At 45.3% G+C, this 19384-nt stretch overlaps 1 protein-coding gene across 1 annotated transcript in view; it reads left to right on the top strand.

Annotated features, from left to right (window-relative positions):
• The first annotated feature begins 1197 nt into the window (after positions 1-1197).
• LOC124000568 (mitogen-activated protein kinase kinase kinase 3-like) overlaps positions 1198-19384 on the top strand; it is an 18817-nt gene continuing 630 nt past the window's right edge. Inside the window, exons 1-13 of the mRNA XM_046307045.1 lie at positions 1198-2789; positions 7011-7110; positions 7832-7968; positions 8130-8170; positions 9774-9873; positions 10081-10194; positions 10340-10478; positions 12259-12389; positions 12473-12546; positions 17025-17098; positions 18453-18548; positions 18714-18875; positions 19103-19384. The exon at positions 19103-19384 is cut by the window's right edge and continues 630 nt beyond it. Coding sequence (XP_046163001.1) covers positions 7107-7110; positions 7832-7968; positions 8130-8170; positions 9774-9873; positions 10081-10194; positions 10340-10478; positions 12259-12389; positions 12473-12546; positions 17025-17098; positions 18453-18548; positions 18714-18875; positions 19103-19365 — 1335 coding nt within the window. The 5' untranslated portion in view covers positions 1198-2789; positions 7011-7106 and the 3' untranslated portion in view covers positions 19366-19384. The remainder of the gene's footprint in view (positions 2790-7010; positions 7111-7831; positions 7969-8129; positions 8171-9773; positions 9874-10080; positions 10195-10339; positions 10479-12258; positions 12390-12472; positions 12547-17024; positions 17099-18452; positions 18549-18713; positions 18876-19102) is intronic.

The following is a 19384-nucleotide window of genomic DNA, read 5'->3' as shown; positions in this document are numbered from 1 at the left end:
AAACTCCCTAGAAAGGCCAAAACCTAGGAAGAAACCTACAGAGGAACCAGGCTATGTGGGGTGGCCAGTCCTCTTCTGGCTGTGCTGGGTGGAGATTATAACAGAACATGGCCAAGATGTTCAAATGTTCATAAATGACCAGCATGGTCAAATAATAAGGCAGAACAGTTGAAACTGGAGCAGCAGCACAGTCAGGTGGACTGGGGACAGCAAGGAGTCATCATGTCAGGTCGTCCTGGGGCACGGTCCTTGGGCTCAGGTCCTCCGAGAGAGAGAAAGAAAGAGAGAATTAGAGAGAGCATATGTGGGGTTGCCAGTCCTCTTCTGGCTGTGCCGGGTGGAGATTATAACAGAACATGGCCAAGATGTTCAAATGTTCATAAATGACCAGCATGGTCAAATAATAAGGCAGAACAGTTGAAACTGGAGCAGCAGCACAGTCAGGTGGACTGGGGACAGCAAGGAGTCATCATGTCAGGTCGTCCTGGGGCACGGTCCTTGGGCTCAGGTCCTCCGAGAGAGAGAAAGAAAGAGAGAATTAGAGAGAGCATATGTGGGGTTGCCAGTCCTCTTCTGGCTGTGCCGGGTGGAGATTATAACAGAACATGGCCAAGATGTTCAAATGTTCATAAATGACCAGCATGGTCAAATAATAGTAAGGCAGAACAGTTGAAACTGGAGCAGCAGCATGGCCAGGTGGACTGGGGACAGCAAGAGAACAGACTAATCAAATTAAAATAGAAAATCTGTAGTTTCTTTCACTTTTTATAGGCCATGTTTTTGCAATTGAACCATGGATTAAACACTATAAAGTACTGCTTTTGTGGTATTATTCAAGTCTTGCTGACCCTATACTTCTATGGAATAATCTACACTCACACAAACTATATTATAGCCCTGGGTGCAGATTTGTTAGACCCTATATTGAATGTAATGTGTCAAATGTCACTGAAGTTCATGATTTCAGTCAAGTTGAAGTCAAATGCCATATAATTTTAAATAAGGATGATATTTGGTCTTCATAATGGTATCGGCTCATGGTATTTATTGTCAGCGCTCTGTCTAAAAAGTTATTTTGTGATGGAGAACGCATAAGTGAAATTTCTAGGCCTTTACTTTTCATGCAGCCTACGTCATCAATGTATGTGTGGATGGTCGCAAGTCTGGTTTTGAGCGCGCCATTAATATTGTGCGCGCTACCAGGAGCAAGAAATCGACAGAGGAACAGCGCGCCCCCGAGAAAAGCACGGAGTCGTTTTAGTTACTGTATGCTTTACCCAAATGGAACACAAATCTGAGTTATTATGATGCACATTTGCCCATGACCAACCACGGCATTCAGAATATTGAATCATAAACCTACAAAGCATTGGGAATATACACCTTTTTCTCGTTTTGTAAGAAGCGTTCTATAGGGGTTCCGGTGACGGATTGTTTTTTTCTGTCAGGAAATTGGTTGCATTAAAAATACATTTTACTTTATGACGGTGAGCATCAGGACCTGAATTTATGGAATATCTTTCGCTCAAGTCTTCTGAACAGTTGGTGCATGTTTATCACTTCTATTGCACAAAGAAAGCACAGTTTCTTCCACTTTTGTTGAGTTCTTCCACTGCTTATCGGGCTTCGCGGAGATGGTAAAAGTTCAGTTATGCGCACAATATATTTTCTCGATAAAACCATCCAATCATAACTTGTTATCGATGCAAATGTATTAATTGTGTGTGGTCAACTATGTGTTGCATCCGTCTCCTATAATTTTACACCATTATTCCGAAAATAATAGCCTGCTTTCGTAGTTGAATTTTCATCTCCCATCTCCACCATGTTGTGTGTTGAATTACATTTTTTTTCACCTGATTTCTTTGTTATAAAAAGTCTGGTGCCTGTTTGCAGTTTATGGATTAATAATAATTATTCTGTATAGAGATGAAACAATACAGTTAGGAGAGAAAAGGGGCATAGAACAAAAAGGAAAAACTGCAAATTTAGCAGGAAAAGAGGCCATCAAAATCACGGAAATCGCTTCGTCCTTTTCCTTTGGTGTACTGTTACACTGTTGCAAATGGATTTCATAAAGGCAACACGGTTATTGTTACATCTTTTGTGTTAGTTCACCCGTTCCATGCTGACAAAATGTCACTGGGAAATATTGATTATTGAATTGAGAGAATTATGATGGCCTATGTTCGTTTTTTGTATTCTAGCCTGTAAATTGGGCTTCTGGTTCCACAATGAAATGCCATCGGACGTTTTTCTTTTTTGATAAAGTTTGGAAATATGGGCAAGTTGTCGAACGTTTTTGTGGTGACGGAAGGTTGACGCTTTTCTTTTTGGTCACTTTCTGAGCGCAGTCTAATGTAACGGATTTTGGACTATATTTCTGTTAAATTAATTTGGCATTAGAGGAATCCAAATGTATACGCATGTACAGTGACGATCTCGATGTGACGACATTGTGTTTTCTAGGCCTACTGCTCATTAGAATTTATATTTACTGGCTAGTGCGTAACAAACTTTCGTGGACCAGCGCGCGCACTAGTGCCCCCGCACCTGGGGGCAACCCCACCATGGCGCCCTCATCCCTCTGTATCGCGGTGTGGTTGTGCGAGTGAATCAACAACAAAGACTGGGGATCAAAGATGAGGATGATGCTCTGGAGATAACCGTTCAAACTGACGCTGCAGCATCTCTCCTGAGCACCCAGTTAGAAGTTGAACCAGGACCCCCGCTAGAGGGAACGGCTCTCTTCTTCCAGACAGAGGTTAATCATCAGCGCAACAACACAGGTGAGAGCTCATGCATATTCAACACATCACATCACAGAACAATTTCAAAAGGAATCCAACCTATAGAAACACTCACACCCTTATATGCTGAATATGGCTAAAGGACAACACTCAATAAGCTCCACTCAAAGTGATATCATTTATTTTTTTCAAATTAATGAATAGTTAAGTGTCCTTAAGCCTCTTAAGGCCTAGTTGTACATCACCTGTAATTCTCATAGCCTCGGGTTTCTCTCCTTCCTACATGATATTACTTGATCAATTGGACAGTCCCCCATGTCGAAGTGAATTACTCCCGAAAAAGCAATGATGAAAACCAGCAGACACTGTGGCCCACAAGAACGGGAGTTTAGAATGATACAGATGTAGGATCTTAATTTGAGCCAATTTGCTACAGTAGGAAAATTACCCTGCAGCAACAGAAAATGTGAATTATTATGTGGATTATAATTAAAGCTGCAATATGTAACTTTTTGGGTGGCCCAACCAAATTCACAGAGAAACTGAGTTATAGATCTGTCATTCTCATTGAAAGCAAGTCTAAGAAGCGGTAGATGTGCTTTATGTGCACTATTTCTATGCTTCCCATTCTCTTGTTTTGTTTTTGATTCTTTTACTTTTGGTTTTGTACAAATCAAATCAAAATCAAATGTATTTATATAGCCCTTACATCAGCTGATATCTCAAAGTGCTGTACAGAACCCCAGCCTAAAACCCCAAACAACAAGCAATGCAGGTGTAGAAGCAACGGTGGCTTGGAAAAACTCCCTAGAAAGGCCAAAACCTAGGAAGAAACCTAGAGAGGAACCAGGCTATGAGGGGTGGCCAGTCCTCTTCTGGCTGTGCCGGGTGGAGATTATAACAGAACATGGCCAAGATGTTCAAATGTTCATAAATGACCAGCATGGTCAAATAATAATACTCACAGTAGTTGTCGAGGGTGCAGCAAGTCAGCACCTCAGGAGTAAATGCCAGTTGGCTTTTCATAGCCGATCATTAAGAGTATCTCTACCGCTCCTGCTGTCTCTAGAGAGGTGAAAACAGCAGGTCTGGGACAGGTAGCATGTCCGGTGAACAGGTCACGGTTCCATAGCCGCACACCAGCTTTAAACAGCTGAAAATACAATATTTCTGGTTATTGAAAATGTATTTCACACTGGTTTAGATGGTACAATGATTCTCTACACATTACACTGCTTGTTTTGCCACATAAACTGAAATTAGGCAAACTTTTCAAATTTTAATTTCTGCATATTGCTCCTTTAATGGACATTTCTGTAGTGGTTGATACATTTTTCCTTAGGGCAAAACAAGTCTGACCTTTCAAAGTGGAAATTACAAACTTTAGAAGACATTTTAAAACTGAAATACACTGCAAGTTTGCATTCCCTCCTGTGCAGGAAAATTCTCAGCAACAGAAGAGTGATCAAATTAAGATCCTACATCTGAACCAGTACAGGACAGTTCTATGTATGCAATTTTGTCCAACTAATGTTTTGCAAGGGAATTTACCTCCCTACGGAACTGAGTGGATGCATAAAGTTATGGAGAAATGACAAAGCATTGTGCAATAATACGATTCTGAACTTTCCCTTGATCTTCTGCCTCCTCTCTTTCCTCTCTGCCATTACTCCTGGAGGTGGTTGTCAATCCATAAGTGGGGCTCCAGCTAACTCTGCTGGGAGGCTGTTTTGGATCTTTATTTTTCTTTTGTTGTACAAATAACTTGGCAGATGGTACTCTGAGTTGCACCACTAGGCCGCACTACAAACTTTTATGGCAAGTTTTTACTCAAGCCTTGCAGTGCAGCTGTGAGCATAGCAGGTCACACCAACCCAGAGCACTTGAGCATGTTAAGCAAGGAGAGACGTGAGGCCAGGGACTGATCAGGGTTTTTTGGATGTAAGGCACTGAGACAGCGCAAGGGCTGTGGTTGGGAAAAACAGCCTTAGACTAAACACCTAAAAGCAGGCAGAGAGAAGGGGAGGGAGGAAAAGCCATGTAAATCCGGTGAGTCCTGGAAATGCCATGCAAGTAAAATAAAGGGGGCACAGCTGACTGGGCTGGCAGTGTGCGGCCTCTCTCCTCACTGAATTCCCCACATTCCTCTGTGAAGGTAATTAAAATCAGGAGAGCGGGGGAGCAGAACGACGGACCTGAGAGGCCAGTCAATGTATAACAGAGATAGATAAGATGTTTGGTTGGTGTGTCCTGAAGCTATCTGCGACCCTGGGATTTCTCTCCATGTTTTTATAGGAGGAGGAAGGGCCAATCGTACAGGCCTTTGGTTTGGGGGTACAAAGGGTAGACACATTTAGTGTGTCTCTTGGGTGAGGAGAATCTGAGTGTGGCGAGGGGGCCAGACAGACATACCTGGCATTCCAGTTAGTGATTATTACCCAGAATTCCAAAGGGCCACTGAAGCGGTTCAGGTGCTGCTGCTGTTGCCCGTTTATACTTCCACCCCTCTTCATCATGCCACTCTACCTCCTCAGCCACTCACCTCCCATCTTCATCCTCCTCTCTTTCCTGTTGTTTATGAGGCAGGGACAGGGTTGACATTTGGCACATGTGCAGTAGTGCATTCTTTACAAGAATGCTCAATCAGCAGCACACCTGTTTCATTCCATTTCAATGTCAGTCCTCTAAGATTCTAATAATAATACATTTCATTCGGTTAATATATTTCACTCACCTTAGAGGTCCAATGTGTTTCTCTGAATTGATATATGAACTTAGAGTTGAGTTACAGTGTGCTAACCCCCCTGGTCAAAGTGGCCAGGCCCCCTCAGGTCATTGGGAGGTGACTGGTGATAACTGCTGTGTTGACACTAGTACCTTCTGGATTGGGTTCCTCTCCCGACCGGCTCTATTTGGATCAATAATAGAACGATATTGATCAGAGAAGATTGAGGGGCTGACCTTGTAAAAAAAGGAACAGCAGTGCCTTGGGCAACACTTTACCTTACATAGGCAGTATTCTCTGATGATGAATCCAGTACGTGTAATAAAACGAAGTAACAAAACTATAAAGTAATAACTAGCATAGCTAAATATATTGGCGAGTCCTCAGTATCTTTTTGTATGTACTAAGTTGATACAGTGTAATAAGACCAATGCTATTGTGCTGATTGTTACTGTAGTGTAAGGCCCATATATGTGTCCGGTCCACTTTAGGTAAAGAGAATAAAGAGAATACTAAAATACTCTTTCACTTACCAAAGAAAGCACACATTTTCCAAGCACACTAATCTCTGCTGAATTATAGTATTATAGTTGTGTCAGTGTTTTTCGAATTCCAGGGTTTCTTTGTCATAGATATGGCAACCTACTCCGCTAAAGGACATACGAGAGTGTCTAATGCTGTTGTCTTCTTGGATACACTATACTTAATACTCTACCTTGTCGGGGGGTAATAGTAAATCAGGGAAAAATGTATACCTGGCACAACTCTGTCATCCTTTTAAGAGAATATTGCCCTCTTAACATCAACAGTGGAGTTATGACGTGGTTGAGTGACTGTTTTATGGCTCATATGCAGTCGGAGAAGTTTAAAGCTGTCAGAATATTCACAGTAAAACCTTTTCATGTGCTTCGTGCCAAATCTGTCAGTGCCAGTGGAGCTCAAGTTTCAGAGCTTTTACAACTCTCACTTTTTCTCATGTGCAAAGTTTCTCTCTGTCACACACACGCACGCACGCACGCACGCACGCACGCACGCACGCACGCACGCACACACACACACACACACACACACACACACACACACACACACACACACACACACACACACACACACACACACACACACACACACACACACACACACACACACACACACACACAACTCCAGTGCTTTTTAAATTAAATGTTCCTGATTGGCCAGGCCTCGTCCCAGAAAAGTAAATTAAGTTTATGTTCCATGCTTTCCTTGAGAAATGGATGGTACTTCAGAAATGACATTTTCTTATATTCATTCTCCATGCAACCTATCTTTAAATACAATCCATTTAGTATGTTTATATCAAAGATAAACAGAATGTTTTTTAAGGACTGATGATGTCATACACTTCACACTAAAAGATAATCTATTGCCAGTGCTATGAAATACGTTGAACATAAAGATGATGAATATGATGATGACTTGTGAATTTGATGACAACTGCAGCTTAGGTTCTGAAATATATTCCCCATGTTAACATATTGGTGCATTCCCTTCAGGATGTTGATGGGTGGCACTGCAGAGTGAGGAGTCTGAAGATCTGAAGATCTCTGAAGGTGGTTGGCTTAGACAGTGCTCACACACACATCGCCAAAATGAGTGAGTTCCTTGTGTTGATTATGATGATGTTGGAACACACTTGAAACCCTCAAAATATTGTTACACATGTCATAAATGTACACTCAGATGAACACACACACACACACACACACACACACACACACACACACACACACACACACACACACACACACACACACACACACACACACACACACACACACACACACACACACACACACACACACACACACACACACACACACACACACAGACACAGACACAAACAAACACACACACACACACGCACTATTCCCCAGCCCCGGGCCTGTGTGAGTTGAGCTGAGCTGATTTTCCAGACGCTGGCCGGGCCGGCAGGGGAAGGATTGATTTTCAGTGTTATGGAGATGGGTCTCTGGTTCTCTCTCCTGCCCTATTGCTGTGTGATGTCTGTCCAAACTACACTAGGGGAATATTTCCCTTCGTGAGCTAACACATCCAATGCAGAGATCACTCAGAGATCAAACATGGGAATAGAAATATCAAAAACACTGCAGTCTGTCCTCTCACTGGCTCCATTACCCTGTCGCTAGCCAAACACTCTCAATGTGGGTTTATATAAAAACACACATTTTCCGTGTACACATCTAGAAGTGGGATTTATATGGCTATATGTGCACGTGCACACACAACCACACAATTACACTTCAATTTGATCTCATGGTAAATGTGTGTTTCCACCAAACGTTCTCCCCTACAGATGAGCGTCAGGCTCTCCACTCCATAATGAAGGACCTAGTGGCCCTCCAGATGACGAGGCGCCAGCCTGGGCCTTCTTATGACACAGGAAAACCCAAGACTCTGCCCAACCCTGCCCCTGCCCCTGCTAAGAGACAGGTAAACCATCTACCACCCCACTCAGTCAACAACACACACTCTCCTCAGACAGGCATGTCATCATCATCTCCACATGACATATTGTTTCCCTTCATGACCCCATCATGACCCTGTAACCTCCCATGAACCCTCTTGACGGGGCTTCTTCTTTACTCCCTCAGGACGATGTCAGAATAAAGTTTGAGTTCAGTGGAGAGAGGAGGTGAGTGGGTTTTATTGTTTTTGGATCTGTATCTTTGTGTGTGTGTGTGTGTGTGTGTGTGTGTGTGTGTGTGTGTGTGTGTGTGTGTGTGTGTGTGTGTGTGTGTGTGTGTGTGTGTGTGTGTGTGTGTGTGTGTGTGTGTGTGTGTGTGTGTGTTTGTTTTATCACGTCTTTGTCTATGAGAAGAGCATGGTCAGCTCAGCTCAAATGCACTCCAGATCTCCAGTCAGAATGGTATGTGAAGCGGAGAATGGAAAGGGAAAGGACTGTGGTTTATCTGTGGCAGCCAGCAGAAACCACAGCTATGTTAGGTGTGCTTAGAGGAATCTGCACAAACTGGAATATGTTTGTAAAAGTGTGTGTGCACGCTTGTGTTGCAGATCTAAAGAGGATATAGTTTCTAGACCGAAACACTTTTTATCCTTTTGTCTGTCCATCTTACCCACTGTTTGTCTGTCCATCTTACCCACTGTGTGTCTGTCCATCTTACCCACTGTTTGTCTGTCCATCTTACCCACTGTTTGTCTGTCCATCTTACCCACTGTTTGTCTGTCCATCTAACCCACTGTTTGTCTGTCCATCTTACCCACTGTTTGTCTGTCCATCTTACCCACTGTTTGTCTGTCCATCTTACCCACTGTTTGTCTGTCCATCTTACCCACTGTTTGTCTGTCCATCTTACCCACTGTTTGTCTGTCCATCTTACCCACTGTTTGTCTGTCCATCTTACCCACTGTTTGTCTGTCCATCTTACCCACTGTTTGTCTGTCCATCTTACCCACTGTGTGTCTGTCCATCTTACCCACTGTTTGTCTGTCCATCTTACCCACTGTTTGTCTGTCCATCTTACCCACTGTTTGTCTGTCCATCTAACCCACTGTTTGTCTGTCCATCTTACCCACTGTTTGTCTGTCCATCTTACCCACTGTTTGTCTGTCCATCTTACCCAGTGTTTGTCTGTCCATCTTACCCACTGTTTGTCTGTCCATCTTACCCACTGTTTGTCTGTCCATCTTACCCACTGTTTGTCTGTCCATCTTACCCACTGTTTGTCTGTCCATCTTACCCACTGTTTGTCTGTCCATCTTACCCACTGTTTGTCTGTCCATCTTACCCACTGTTTGTCTGTCCATCTTACCCACTGTTTGTCTGTCCATCTTACCCACTGTTTGTCTGTCCATCTTACCCACTGTTTGTCTGTCCATCTTACCCACTGTTTGTCTGTCCATCTTACCCACTGTTTGTCTGTCCATCTTACCCACTGTTTGTCTGTCCATCTTACCCACTGTTTGTCTGTCCATCTTACCCACTGTTTGTCTGTCCATCTTACCCACTGTTTGTCTGTCCATCTTACCCACTGTTTGTCTGTCCATCTTACCCACTGTTTGTCTGTCCATCTTACCCACTGTGTGTCTGTCCATCTTACCCACTGTTTGTCTGTCCATCTTACCCACTGTTTGTCTGTCCATCTTACCCACTGTTTGTCTGTCCATCTTACCCACTGTTTGTCTGTCCATCTTACCCACTGTGTGTCTGTCCATCTTACCCACTGTTTGTCTGTCCATCTTACCCACTGTTTGTCTACGTCTTTTTATTTGTGTAGGATACTGATGTTTGGGAGGCCTGTGCAGTTTGAAGAAATCCAGCAGAAGGTCAAGACTGTCTTTGGCCAACAGCTAGACTTGCACTATATGAACAATGAGGTACAGCTAACACTCTCTCAGACAAACACCAACACAATGCATACACACACAAACACTGACCCTCAAAGCAACCCACTTGATGTAGGTAACTTTTACGGCCAGTCTCCTGGACATTTAGTCCTAAGTACTAAGATGCATGTTTAATGGAGATCCTCCCTTAGTGTTTCTGTGTTTTGGTTGAGTCATCTCTGTGTGCTGTGTGTCCAGCTGTCCATCCCTCTGCGTGGTCAGGACGACCTGGACAAGGCCATTGACCTGCTGGACCGCAGCTCCAAGATTAAGAGCATCAAGATCTTGCTGCTGACGCAGGAGCAGTGCAATGTACTACACACACACACACACACATAAATACACAGACATACATAAATAAACACACATATTAATCAATAAGAAAATCATATGTAATGGGGTAGTGTGTACAGTCTATATGTGGACACTGACCACACCCCTCTCATCCCACCCCTAGGCCTCCCCATCCCCCTCTCCCTCTCCCTCTTCCCACCACACGGTGAGTAAGCAGGTGAGGATCAAAGCCTCCCAGTCCACGGGTGATGTCAGCACGGTGTACCAGCCCTCCGAGCCCAGGGGGCGCCACCTCTCCACCAGTGAGTATGAACAAGCAGATTCAACTCATAGCTGCTTCCTCTATTCTTCAGCCTTTGCTTTCAACATCCTCTTTCTCCATTTCTCTCGCTATAACTTTGTTTTACAACAGAAAGGTAAGTGGTATCTCTCAATATGGAGAGACAGTAATGTTGTATATTGTCTGGTTTGGTGTTTGTCATGTCCTGCTCTCTTAACTCATTTATTTTGCTAGCTTTCTCTTTGTCTCTCTCTCTACCCCCCACTCTCTCTCTATCCCCCACTCTCTCTCTATCCCCCACTCTCTCTCTATCCCCCCACTCTCTCTCTATCCCCCCACTCTCTCTCTATCCCCCCACTCTCTCTCTATCCCCCACTCTCTCTCTATCCCCCACTCTCTCTCTATCCCCCCACTCTCTCTCTATCCCCCCACTCTCTCCCCCACTCTATCCCCCCCCACTCTCTCTCTATCCCCCCACTCTCTCTCTATCCCCCCACTCTCTCTCTATCCCCCACTCTCTCTCTATCCCCCCACTCTCTCTCTATCCCCCATCCCCTCTATCCCCCACTCTCTCTCTATCCCCCCACTCTCCCCCACTCTCTCTATCCCCCCCATCCCCCACTCTCTCTCTATCCCCCACTCTCTCTCTATCCCCCACTCTCTCTCTATCCCCCACTCTCTCTCTATCCCCCCACTCTCTCTCTATCCCCCCACTCTCTCTCTATCCCCCCACTCTCTCTCTATCCCCCACTCTCTCTCTATCCCCCCACTCTCTCTCTCCCCCATCCCCCCCCACTCTCTCTCTATCCCCCACTCTCTCTCTATCCCCCCACTCTCTCTCTATCCCCCCACTCTCTCTCTATCCCCCCACTCTCTCTCTATCCCCCACTCTCTCTCTATCCCCCACTCTCTCTCTATCCCCCCACTCTCTCTCTATCCCCCCACTCTCTCTCTATCCCCCCACTCTCTCTCTATCCCCCCACTCTCTCTCTATCCCCCCTCTCTCTCTCTATCCCCCACTCTCTCTCTATCCCCCCACTCTCTCTCTATCCCCCCACTCTCTCTCATTTCCCCCCCCTCTCTCTAGCTGCTGTTATTTCTCTGGCTTCCCCTCTTAGCAGTAGGTCCTCTTCCTCTTCCTGTCAACCATCACTGGCTACTCTACAATGGCCTGCTGGCCACAAGCCAATCAGATTTAGAGACACTATTAGCATGGCTGGCCATGGTCCTGGTTTTAGAAACACTGGCTTTTTTGGGAGAGAGTTGAAATTAGTGCTGCGTGAGGGAAACTGTACAAATCCTAAATTCTCTGCAGATCCACCACCTAAGGCAGAGTTACATTTCAAACAATCACATTATTAATCATTTAGATATGTTTTCCCCTCATTTCATTCTTTGGTTAGAGAGAGAGAGAGAGAGAGAGAGAGAGAGAGAAGAGAGATCATACCTGTTATCAGTGTTATGGCCGTATCTTCTTTTCTCCCACATAATCCATTGTTTAACTTTTTTTGTGTATCTATTTTTTTCATTTAGCAGATGCTCTTATCCAAAGCAATTCGGATTAAGTTCCTTGCTCAAGGGCACATTGACAGATTTTTCACCTAGTCTGCTCAGGGATTCGAACCCACAACCTTTCGGTTACTGGCCCAAACACGTTTAACCACTAGGCTACCTGTCATTGATCTTGGTACACCAGAATCCCATTACCTCATGTATTGATTTCCATTGGTTTAGAACAGTGTCATATGGCCAAGTCACAGTCCTATTTCTTATCCTCCTCCTCCTCCTCTCTCCCGTCCCAGGCTCTCAGAACACAGGCCGTAGCTCCCCCCCTCCTGGCTATGTCCCTGAGCGGCAGCAGAGGATCGCCCGCCAGGGCTCCTACACCAGCATCAACAGTGAGGGAGAGTTCATCCCAGAGAGTGACCAGTGTGTGAGTCATTGCACTGTACACAAACAAATGCGCGAACACACACAAACACACCATAGGGCTAATATTGTGTCTCCTCTCCCTAGGTGCTGGACCCCTGGAGCAGTGCAGAGAACTCTGTCTCAGGAAGCTGCCAGTCGCTGGACAGTAGCTCAGACAGGTGAGTGCAGGACTCTACCCCACATTCTACCCCGGGGTGAAAGTAAGCCAGGACGGTCTGGCACGGCGTCCCGGCAAAATAAGTAGTGGGGGTACTCCGTACTGGTAAAACATGAGCCTATCACTATTAACACAAAATGGCAAGAAAACTATAGGCTATTATGGCATTATTTAACATGACCTAATGTCAGCTACATGAAAAATGAGTGAATTGACTTTAAACCGGGTGGTATACGCCTCAAATTGTGTTGTGGTTCGAGGAGAACACTTACATGCCTTGGAGATGAGAGGCCGAGAACGAAACACGGTGGACAAGGTGGAGATGAGAGGCCAAGACCGAGGCGCCCGACCAACAGTGGGTGCATCAATTCAGGCTACAAGTTTAGGCCTAATGACAATGTCATTAGAATACATGTGGGTGTTTTGTAACAGATGTCTCTTTCCGAACGTGTACTGTTCGTCTAAAGGACTGCTTTTTTGAAGTGATTATTTGTTTGACAATCAGATGAAAACATGACTGGTTGTGTTTATACCACATTAAAAGGCATAGGCGGTGTGTCCATAAGGCTAGGGGAAGCTTTCACTGAAGTAAATTTGAATTAAATTGCCAAAATTATATAGCCTAATTAGCCTACTCCTGTCTATACAGAAATAAATCAAATCATAAAAATAGGCTACTCCACCAGAAAGCATGATTTGGCCACAGAGAATCATTAGCTTCTTTTTGTTTTGTATAGCCTACAGTTGGAAGGGCCCGCAATTTGGGCATTTACATTTACATTTAAGTCATTTAGCAGACGCTCTTATCCAGAGCGACTTACAAATTGGTGCGTTCACCTTATGACATCCAGTGGAGCAGCCACTTTACAATAGTGCATCTAAATCTTTTAAGGGGGGGTGAGAAGGATTACTTTATCCTATCCTAGGTATTCCTTAAAGAGGTGGGGTTTCAGGTGTCTCCGGAAGGTGGTGATTGACTCCGCTGTCCTGGCGTCGTGAGGGAGTTTGTTCCACCATTGGGGGGCCAGAGCAGCGAACAGTTTTGACTGGGCTGAGCGGGAACTGTACTTCCTCAGTGGTAGGGAGGCGAGCAGGCCAGAGGTGGATGAACGCAGTGCCCTTGTTTGGGTGTAGGGCCTGATCAGAGCCTGGAGGTACTGAGGTGCCGTTCCCCCCACAGCTCCGTAGGCAAGCACCATGGTCTTGTAGCGGATGCGAGCTTCAACTGGAAGCCAGTGGAGAGAGCGGAGGAGCGGGGTGACGTGAGAGAACTTGGGAAGGTTGAACACCAGACGGGCTGCGGCGTTCTGGATCAGTTGTAGGGGTTTAATGGCACAGGCAGGGAGCCCAGCCAACAGCGAGTTGCAGTAATCCAGACGGGAGATGACAAGTGCCTGGATTAGGACCTGCGCCGCTTCCTGTGTGAGGCAGGGTCGTACTCTGTGGATGTTGTAGAGCATGAACCTACAGGAACGGGCCACCGCCTTGATGTTAGTTGAGAACGACAGGGTGTTGTCCAGGATCACGCCAAGGTTCTTAGCGCTCTGGGAGGAGGACACAATGGAGTTGTCAACCGTGATGGCGAGATCATGGAACGGGCAGTCCTTCCCCGGGAGGAAGAGCAGCTCCGTCTTGCCGAGGTTCAGCTTGAGGTGGTGATCCGTCATCCACACTGATATGTCTGCCAGACATGCAGAGATGCGATTCGCCACCTGGTCATCAGAAGGGGGAAAGGAGAAGATTAATTGTGTGTCGTCTGCATAGCAATGATAGGAGAGACCATGTGAGGTTATGACAGAGCCAAGTGACTTGGTGTATAGCGAGAATAGGAGAGGGCCTAGAACAGAGCCCTGGGGACACCAGTGGTGAGAGCGCGTGGTGAGGAGATTCTCGCCACGCCACCTGGTAGGAGCGACCTGTCAGGTAGGACGCAATCCAAGCGTGGGCCGCGCCGGAGATGCCCAACTCGGAGAGGGTGGAGAGGAGGATCTGGTGGTTCACAGTATCGAAGGCAGCCGATAGGTCTAGAAGGATGAGAGCAGAGGAGAGAGAGTTAGCTTTAGCAGTGCGGAGCGCCTCCGTGATACAGAGAAGAGCAGTCTCAGTTGAATGACTAGTCTTGAAACCTGACTGATTTGGATCAAGAAGGTCATTCTGAGAGAGATAGCGGGAGAGCTGGCCAAGGACGGCACGTTCAAGAGTTTTGGAGAGAAAAGAAAGAAGGGATACTGGTCTGTAGTTGTTGACATCGGAGGGATCGAGTGTAGGTTTTTTCAGAAGGGGTGGGCACAGAGGATCATTAGCTTCTTTTTGTTTTGTATAGCCTACAGTTGGAAGGGCCCGCAATTTGGGCACAGAGGATCATTAGCTTCTTTGTGTTTTGTATAGCCTACAGTTGGAAGGGCCCGCAATTTGGGCACAGAGGATCATTAGCTTCTTTTTGTTTTGTATAGCCTACAGTTGGAAGGGCCCGCAATTTGGGCACAGAGGATCATTAGCTTCTTTGTGTTTTGTATAGCCTACAGTTGGAAGGGCCCGCAATTTGGGCACAGAGGATCATTAGCTTCTTTTTGTTTTGTATAGCCTACAGTTGGAAGGGCCCGCAATTTGGGCACAGAGGATCATTAGCTTCTTTTTGTTTTGTATAGCCTACAGTTGGAAGGGCCCGCAATTTGGACACAGAGGATCATTAGCTTCTTTGTGTTTTGTATAGCCTACAGTTGGAAGGGCCCGCAATTTGGGCAGCATGTGGCAAATGGCACATTTGAGTTGCAACTGTCAGTGAAAAGCAGAGAGACCCAGGCAGACGATAATAAAAAAAATGTTTTGTTGAAAAACAAATAGCTATATCTGTGAAGAGATTGAGCAAACAGTAGTCTATCTTTTTTTTAGCTAGGCAGGTCAGTTCATTTAGAGTGTTTTCTATCCTAATCTGCCAATTATATGCATATTCTAGCTTCTGGGCCTGAGAAATAGGCAGTTTCATTTGGGTACGTTTTTCATCCAAACACTGCCCCCTCGTCTCAAGAGGTTAAGAACCAGTTCCTATTTACAATGACAGCCTATGGACAGTGGGTTAACTGCCTTGTTCAGGGGCCGAACAACAGATTGTCAGCTCGAGGATTCGATCCACCATTCTTTCAGTTGCTGGCCCAACGCTCTAACCACTAGGCTACCTGCTGCTCTTATTGGCACCAGTGGACCAGTGGAGAACATCGTCCATATCCCTGGTCAGTCTGCATATTCACTTTATCATTGGGTCAGTGCCACTTTTGTTTGTTTTTGGACAATCATTTCCTCCTCCAGGTTAGATGTACTATATTGTATTTTATGTTTCCCCTTTTCGTAGGCCCATTATATGAATGAGACAACGTTGTTTAAACTACCCTGTAATTTTTGTTGTATAAATAAATATTCTGCCAATGTCACCAGTCATAAAAAGTGTAGTAGAATTGCATGAAAGGCCAACATTTTCCTATAGTTGGAAAGGAGGAGAAGTGTATCTGATATAGCCTAGAGTCTAGGCTTACTCTATCCATAACGCACTGCATTCAAGTATTTTTTATGAACTTTTATATTTATATTATTAGCTTAAATTATGACTATCCAATCTAATCATCACATTAGGAATAATAGGCTATCTTTAATAAGTCTGCAAATGTGAGGATGGATGGAATGCTTTATTATAAATGTACATTTTTATGGTGAAAATCAGCTTCCCCAAACTTGAAACCCATGTGCTGCCTATGTTAACAGATCTAACATGGTCCCCCCGAGTGGCGCAGTGGTCTAAGGCACTGCATTGCAGAGCTTGAGGTGTCACAGACCCGGGTTTGATCCCAGGCTGTGTCACAGCTGGCAGTGACTGGGAGACCCCTGAGGTGGTGCACAAATGGCGTTTCGTCATCTGGGTTAGCAGAGGGTTTGGCCAGCTGGTATTTCCTTGTCCCATTGCATTCTAGTGACTCCTTGTGGCAGGTCGAGTGCCTTCAAGCTGACTTTGGGCCCCTGAAAGCTGACTTTGGTCGCCAGCTGGACAGTGTTTCCTCTTCCGGGTTAAGCGAGCATTGTGTCAAGAAGCAGTGTGGTTAGGCAGGGTCTTGTTTCGACCTTCGCTTTTTCCGAGTTTGTCGGACAGTTGTAGCGATGGGACAAGACTGTAACTACCAATTGGGGATAATGATTTAATAAACAAAAACAGGTATAACATGTTAAAAGTGATAAGACAAATCTTTACTAGGCCCACAGAGATCATATTTGAAATTAATAAGGATTCTATATGTAATTATATAATTACACATATTTTAAAAAGTGTGTGCGCGATCCCGTAAGAAATGGAATCTACTTTTACCCCTGATTCTACCTCACACGTACACAATACTTGTACACAATACTTGACTTTGGTTATAAAGACAGTGTATGTATTTTGAGGAAGTGATCAGCACCTCTCACTCTCTTTTTATTTGTCCTTCCTCCCAGCCCCTCCCTGAGGAAGTCACGCATGCATCGAGCCAAGAGCTACCCTGATAACCGGCAGCAGGAGAACGTCTCAGGTGGGTGTCCAGGAGGAATCCTGATATCACTACATAAGATATAGATCCTCACGGAAAACTGTAATTTATACAGTAATTTGAGGTATTATCAACAGTAAGAAAACATTGGAAGTTTTACTGTAACATACTGTAAATTATGGAGAAATTTCTGTATTTCGAATGGTACTGTAATTCCACCGCACGAATACAGTACTGTACTGTATCTTTAGAGCGCCAAAAGCCCTATGACCACTAGTGGGTGCATGGTATTGTTGTCTCGGGCTTATTACTATATTTTGAGGCATGCCTTGTAAAAGGCTATATTTGTTGCACCCGTGAGTGAGAATGCTGTACCAATTTTACTCTTATGTGGTTAAAGTGGCCCATCAATAAAAAATGTATTAGGGCAGATTGGAGTGGCAGCAAATGGTTGACATTTTGCCATGTCCTTTTGGTCTGTTTTGACCTGAAGTCACGGCCAGTTTGGAAGCCTTCGTTAAGGCCTCTAGAAGTGCAGGTGATATAAAGCACCAAATATGAATTCATGTGCTGTAATGTGTAAACACTGAGCAGCCAACCTGCTTGCACCAATCCCATGTAATTACAGTAAAATACAGTCATCCACATATTCATTAATTCATTCCGATTACGGTAGCATTTAGTTTTTTACAGTATAATACTGTCAGTTTTATGATATTTTACTTTGTGTCATTACACAGTACTTGCTTTGATACCATATTCATATTACATCAGGTGTACGGTAATATGAAATACAGAATTTTACTAATTTTACTTTTACTTCCTGTAAGCTACTGTCAAATTCATGGTAACCCTTTTACAGTGCTGGCAAGAGAGCCCCTCTCAAGCCCCTTAGCAACAGGCCTAAACCACAATTCAGCTCCTAGTAACAATGCAACAATGTAGTTGCAGAGCCTCACGTGAAAAGAGAGCCAGCAGGGCCTCACGTGAAAAGAGAGCCAGCAGAGCATCACGTGAAAAGAGAGCCAGCAGAGCCTCACGTGAAAAGAGAGCCAGAGCCTCACGTGAAAAGAGAGCCAGCAGAGCCTCACGTGAAAAGAGAGCCAGCAGAGCCTCACGTGAAAAGGAGCCAGCAGAGCCTCACGTGAAAAGAGAGCCAGCAGAGCCTCACGTGAAAAGAGAGCCAGCAGAGCCTCACGTGAAAAGAGAGCCAGCAGAGCCTCACGTGAAAAGAGAGCCAGCAGAGCCTCACGTGAAAAGAGCCAGCAGAGCCTCACGTGAAAAGAGAGCCAGCAGAGCCTCACGTGAATGCTGTATGACTGTGCTGAGTCTGAATCCTGTTGTAGTCTAACCTTCACCCTCTCTCTCGTTCTCTTTACTCCTTCCTCCCTCTCAGACCGGGAGAACCATGTGTATGATAAGGTGGTGGGGAAGGGAGGGACATACCCCCGCAGGTACCATGTCTCCCTGCATCACAAGGACCATAGTGAAGGTAGGGGCACTGTTCACTGTTCCTCTCACCAAACCACTTTGTGCCATATTACTTTGTATTTGACCTTTTCCCTGACCCCTCTCTTGAACCATCTCCTCCTTGTCTTGGTCTCTTGGTTCTTCTCTCATCACTCCTTTACCCTCAACTCTCCTCTCATCCCCCCAGGTCGGAGAACGTTCCCGCGGATCCGTCGCCCCCAGGGTAACCTGTTCACCCTGGTGCCCTCACGGCGCTCCCTCAACGGCAGCGAGGAGAGTCTGGGCAGCTGGCAGCTAGTGGACAAGCAGGGCAGGCTCCGCCCACAGGAGCGCCCTGTCGCCCACAAGTGTGAGTCCCGACCCTACCTCTTCATCTTATATTTACCTATATTACACATATTTCACATATATTTTACAGTCATTAGAGATTTCATACTAATAAATCTATTTTTGTATCCTACACATTTTAAATAAGGGAGTTAGTTTGTATGATGAATGCAGTGTGTTTGAGAGTATGGTGTCATGTTTACTATATGGAGAGGATGATATGTATGGTGTATGCCCCTCCCTCCACAGCCCCCAGTGCTCCAATGACGTGGAGGCGGGGCAAGCTGCTGGGTCAGGGGGCGTTTGGGAGGGTTTACCTGTGTTACGATGTGGACACGGGACGGGAGCTGGCCGCCAAGCAGGTGGTGTTTGACCCGGACAGTCCTGACACCAGCAAGGTGAGACAGCAGGGGGTGCCGGAACAGTATGCTACTACACAGATTGTTTTCTGCTTTCATATCAAAGTCTACTGTTCACAACCAGGCTACTGTAATGTATTTATGCCAAGATGACTCAGACTCCCCAGCCTGA

The sequence above is a fragment of the Oncorhynchus gorbuscha genome, linkage group LG16 (assembly GCF_021184085.1).
Source record: "Oncorhynchus gorbuscha isolate QuinsamMale2020 ecotype Even-year linkage group LG16, OgorEven_v1.0, whole genome shotgun sequence".
Lineage (NCBI taxonomy): Eukaryota > Metazoa > Chordata > Actinopteri > Salmoniformes > Salmonidae > Oncorhynchus > Oncorhynchus gorbuscha.
This window is presented reverse-complemented; position numbering and strand designations above follow the sequence as displayed.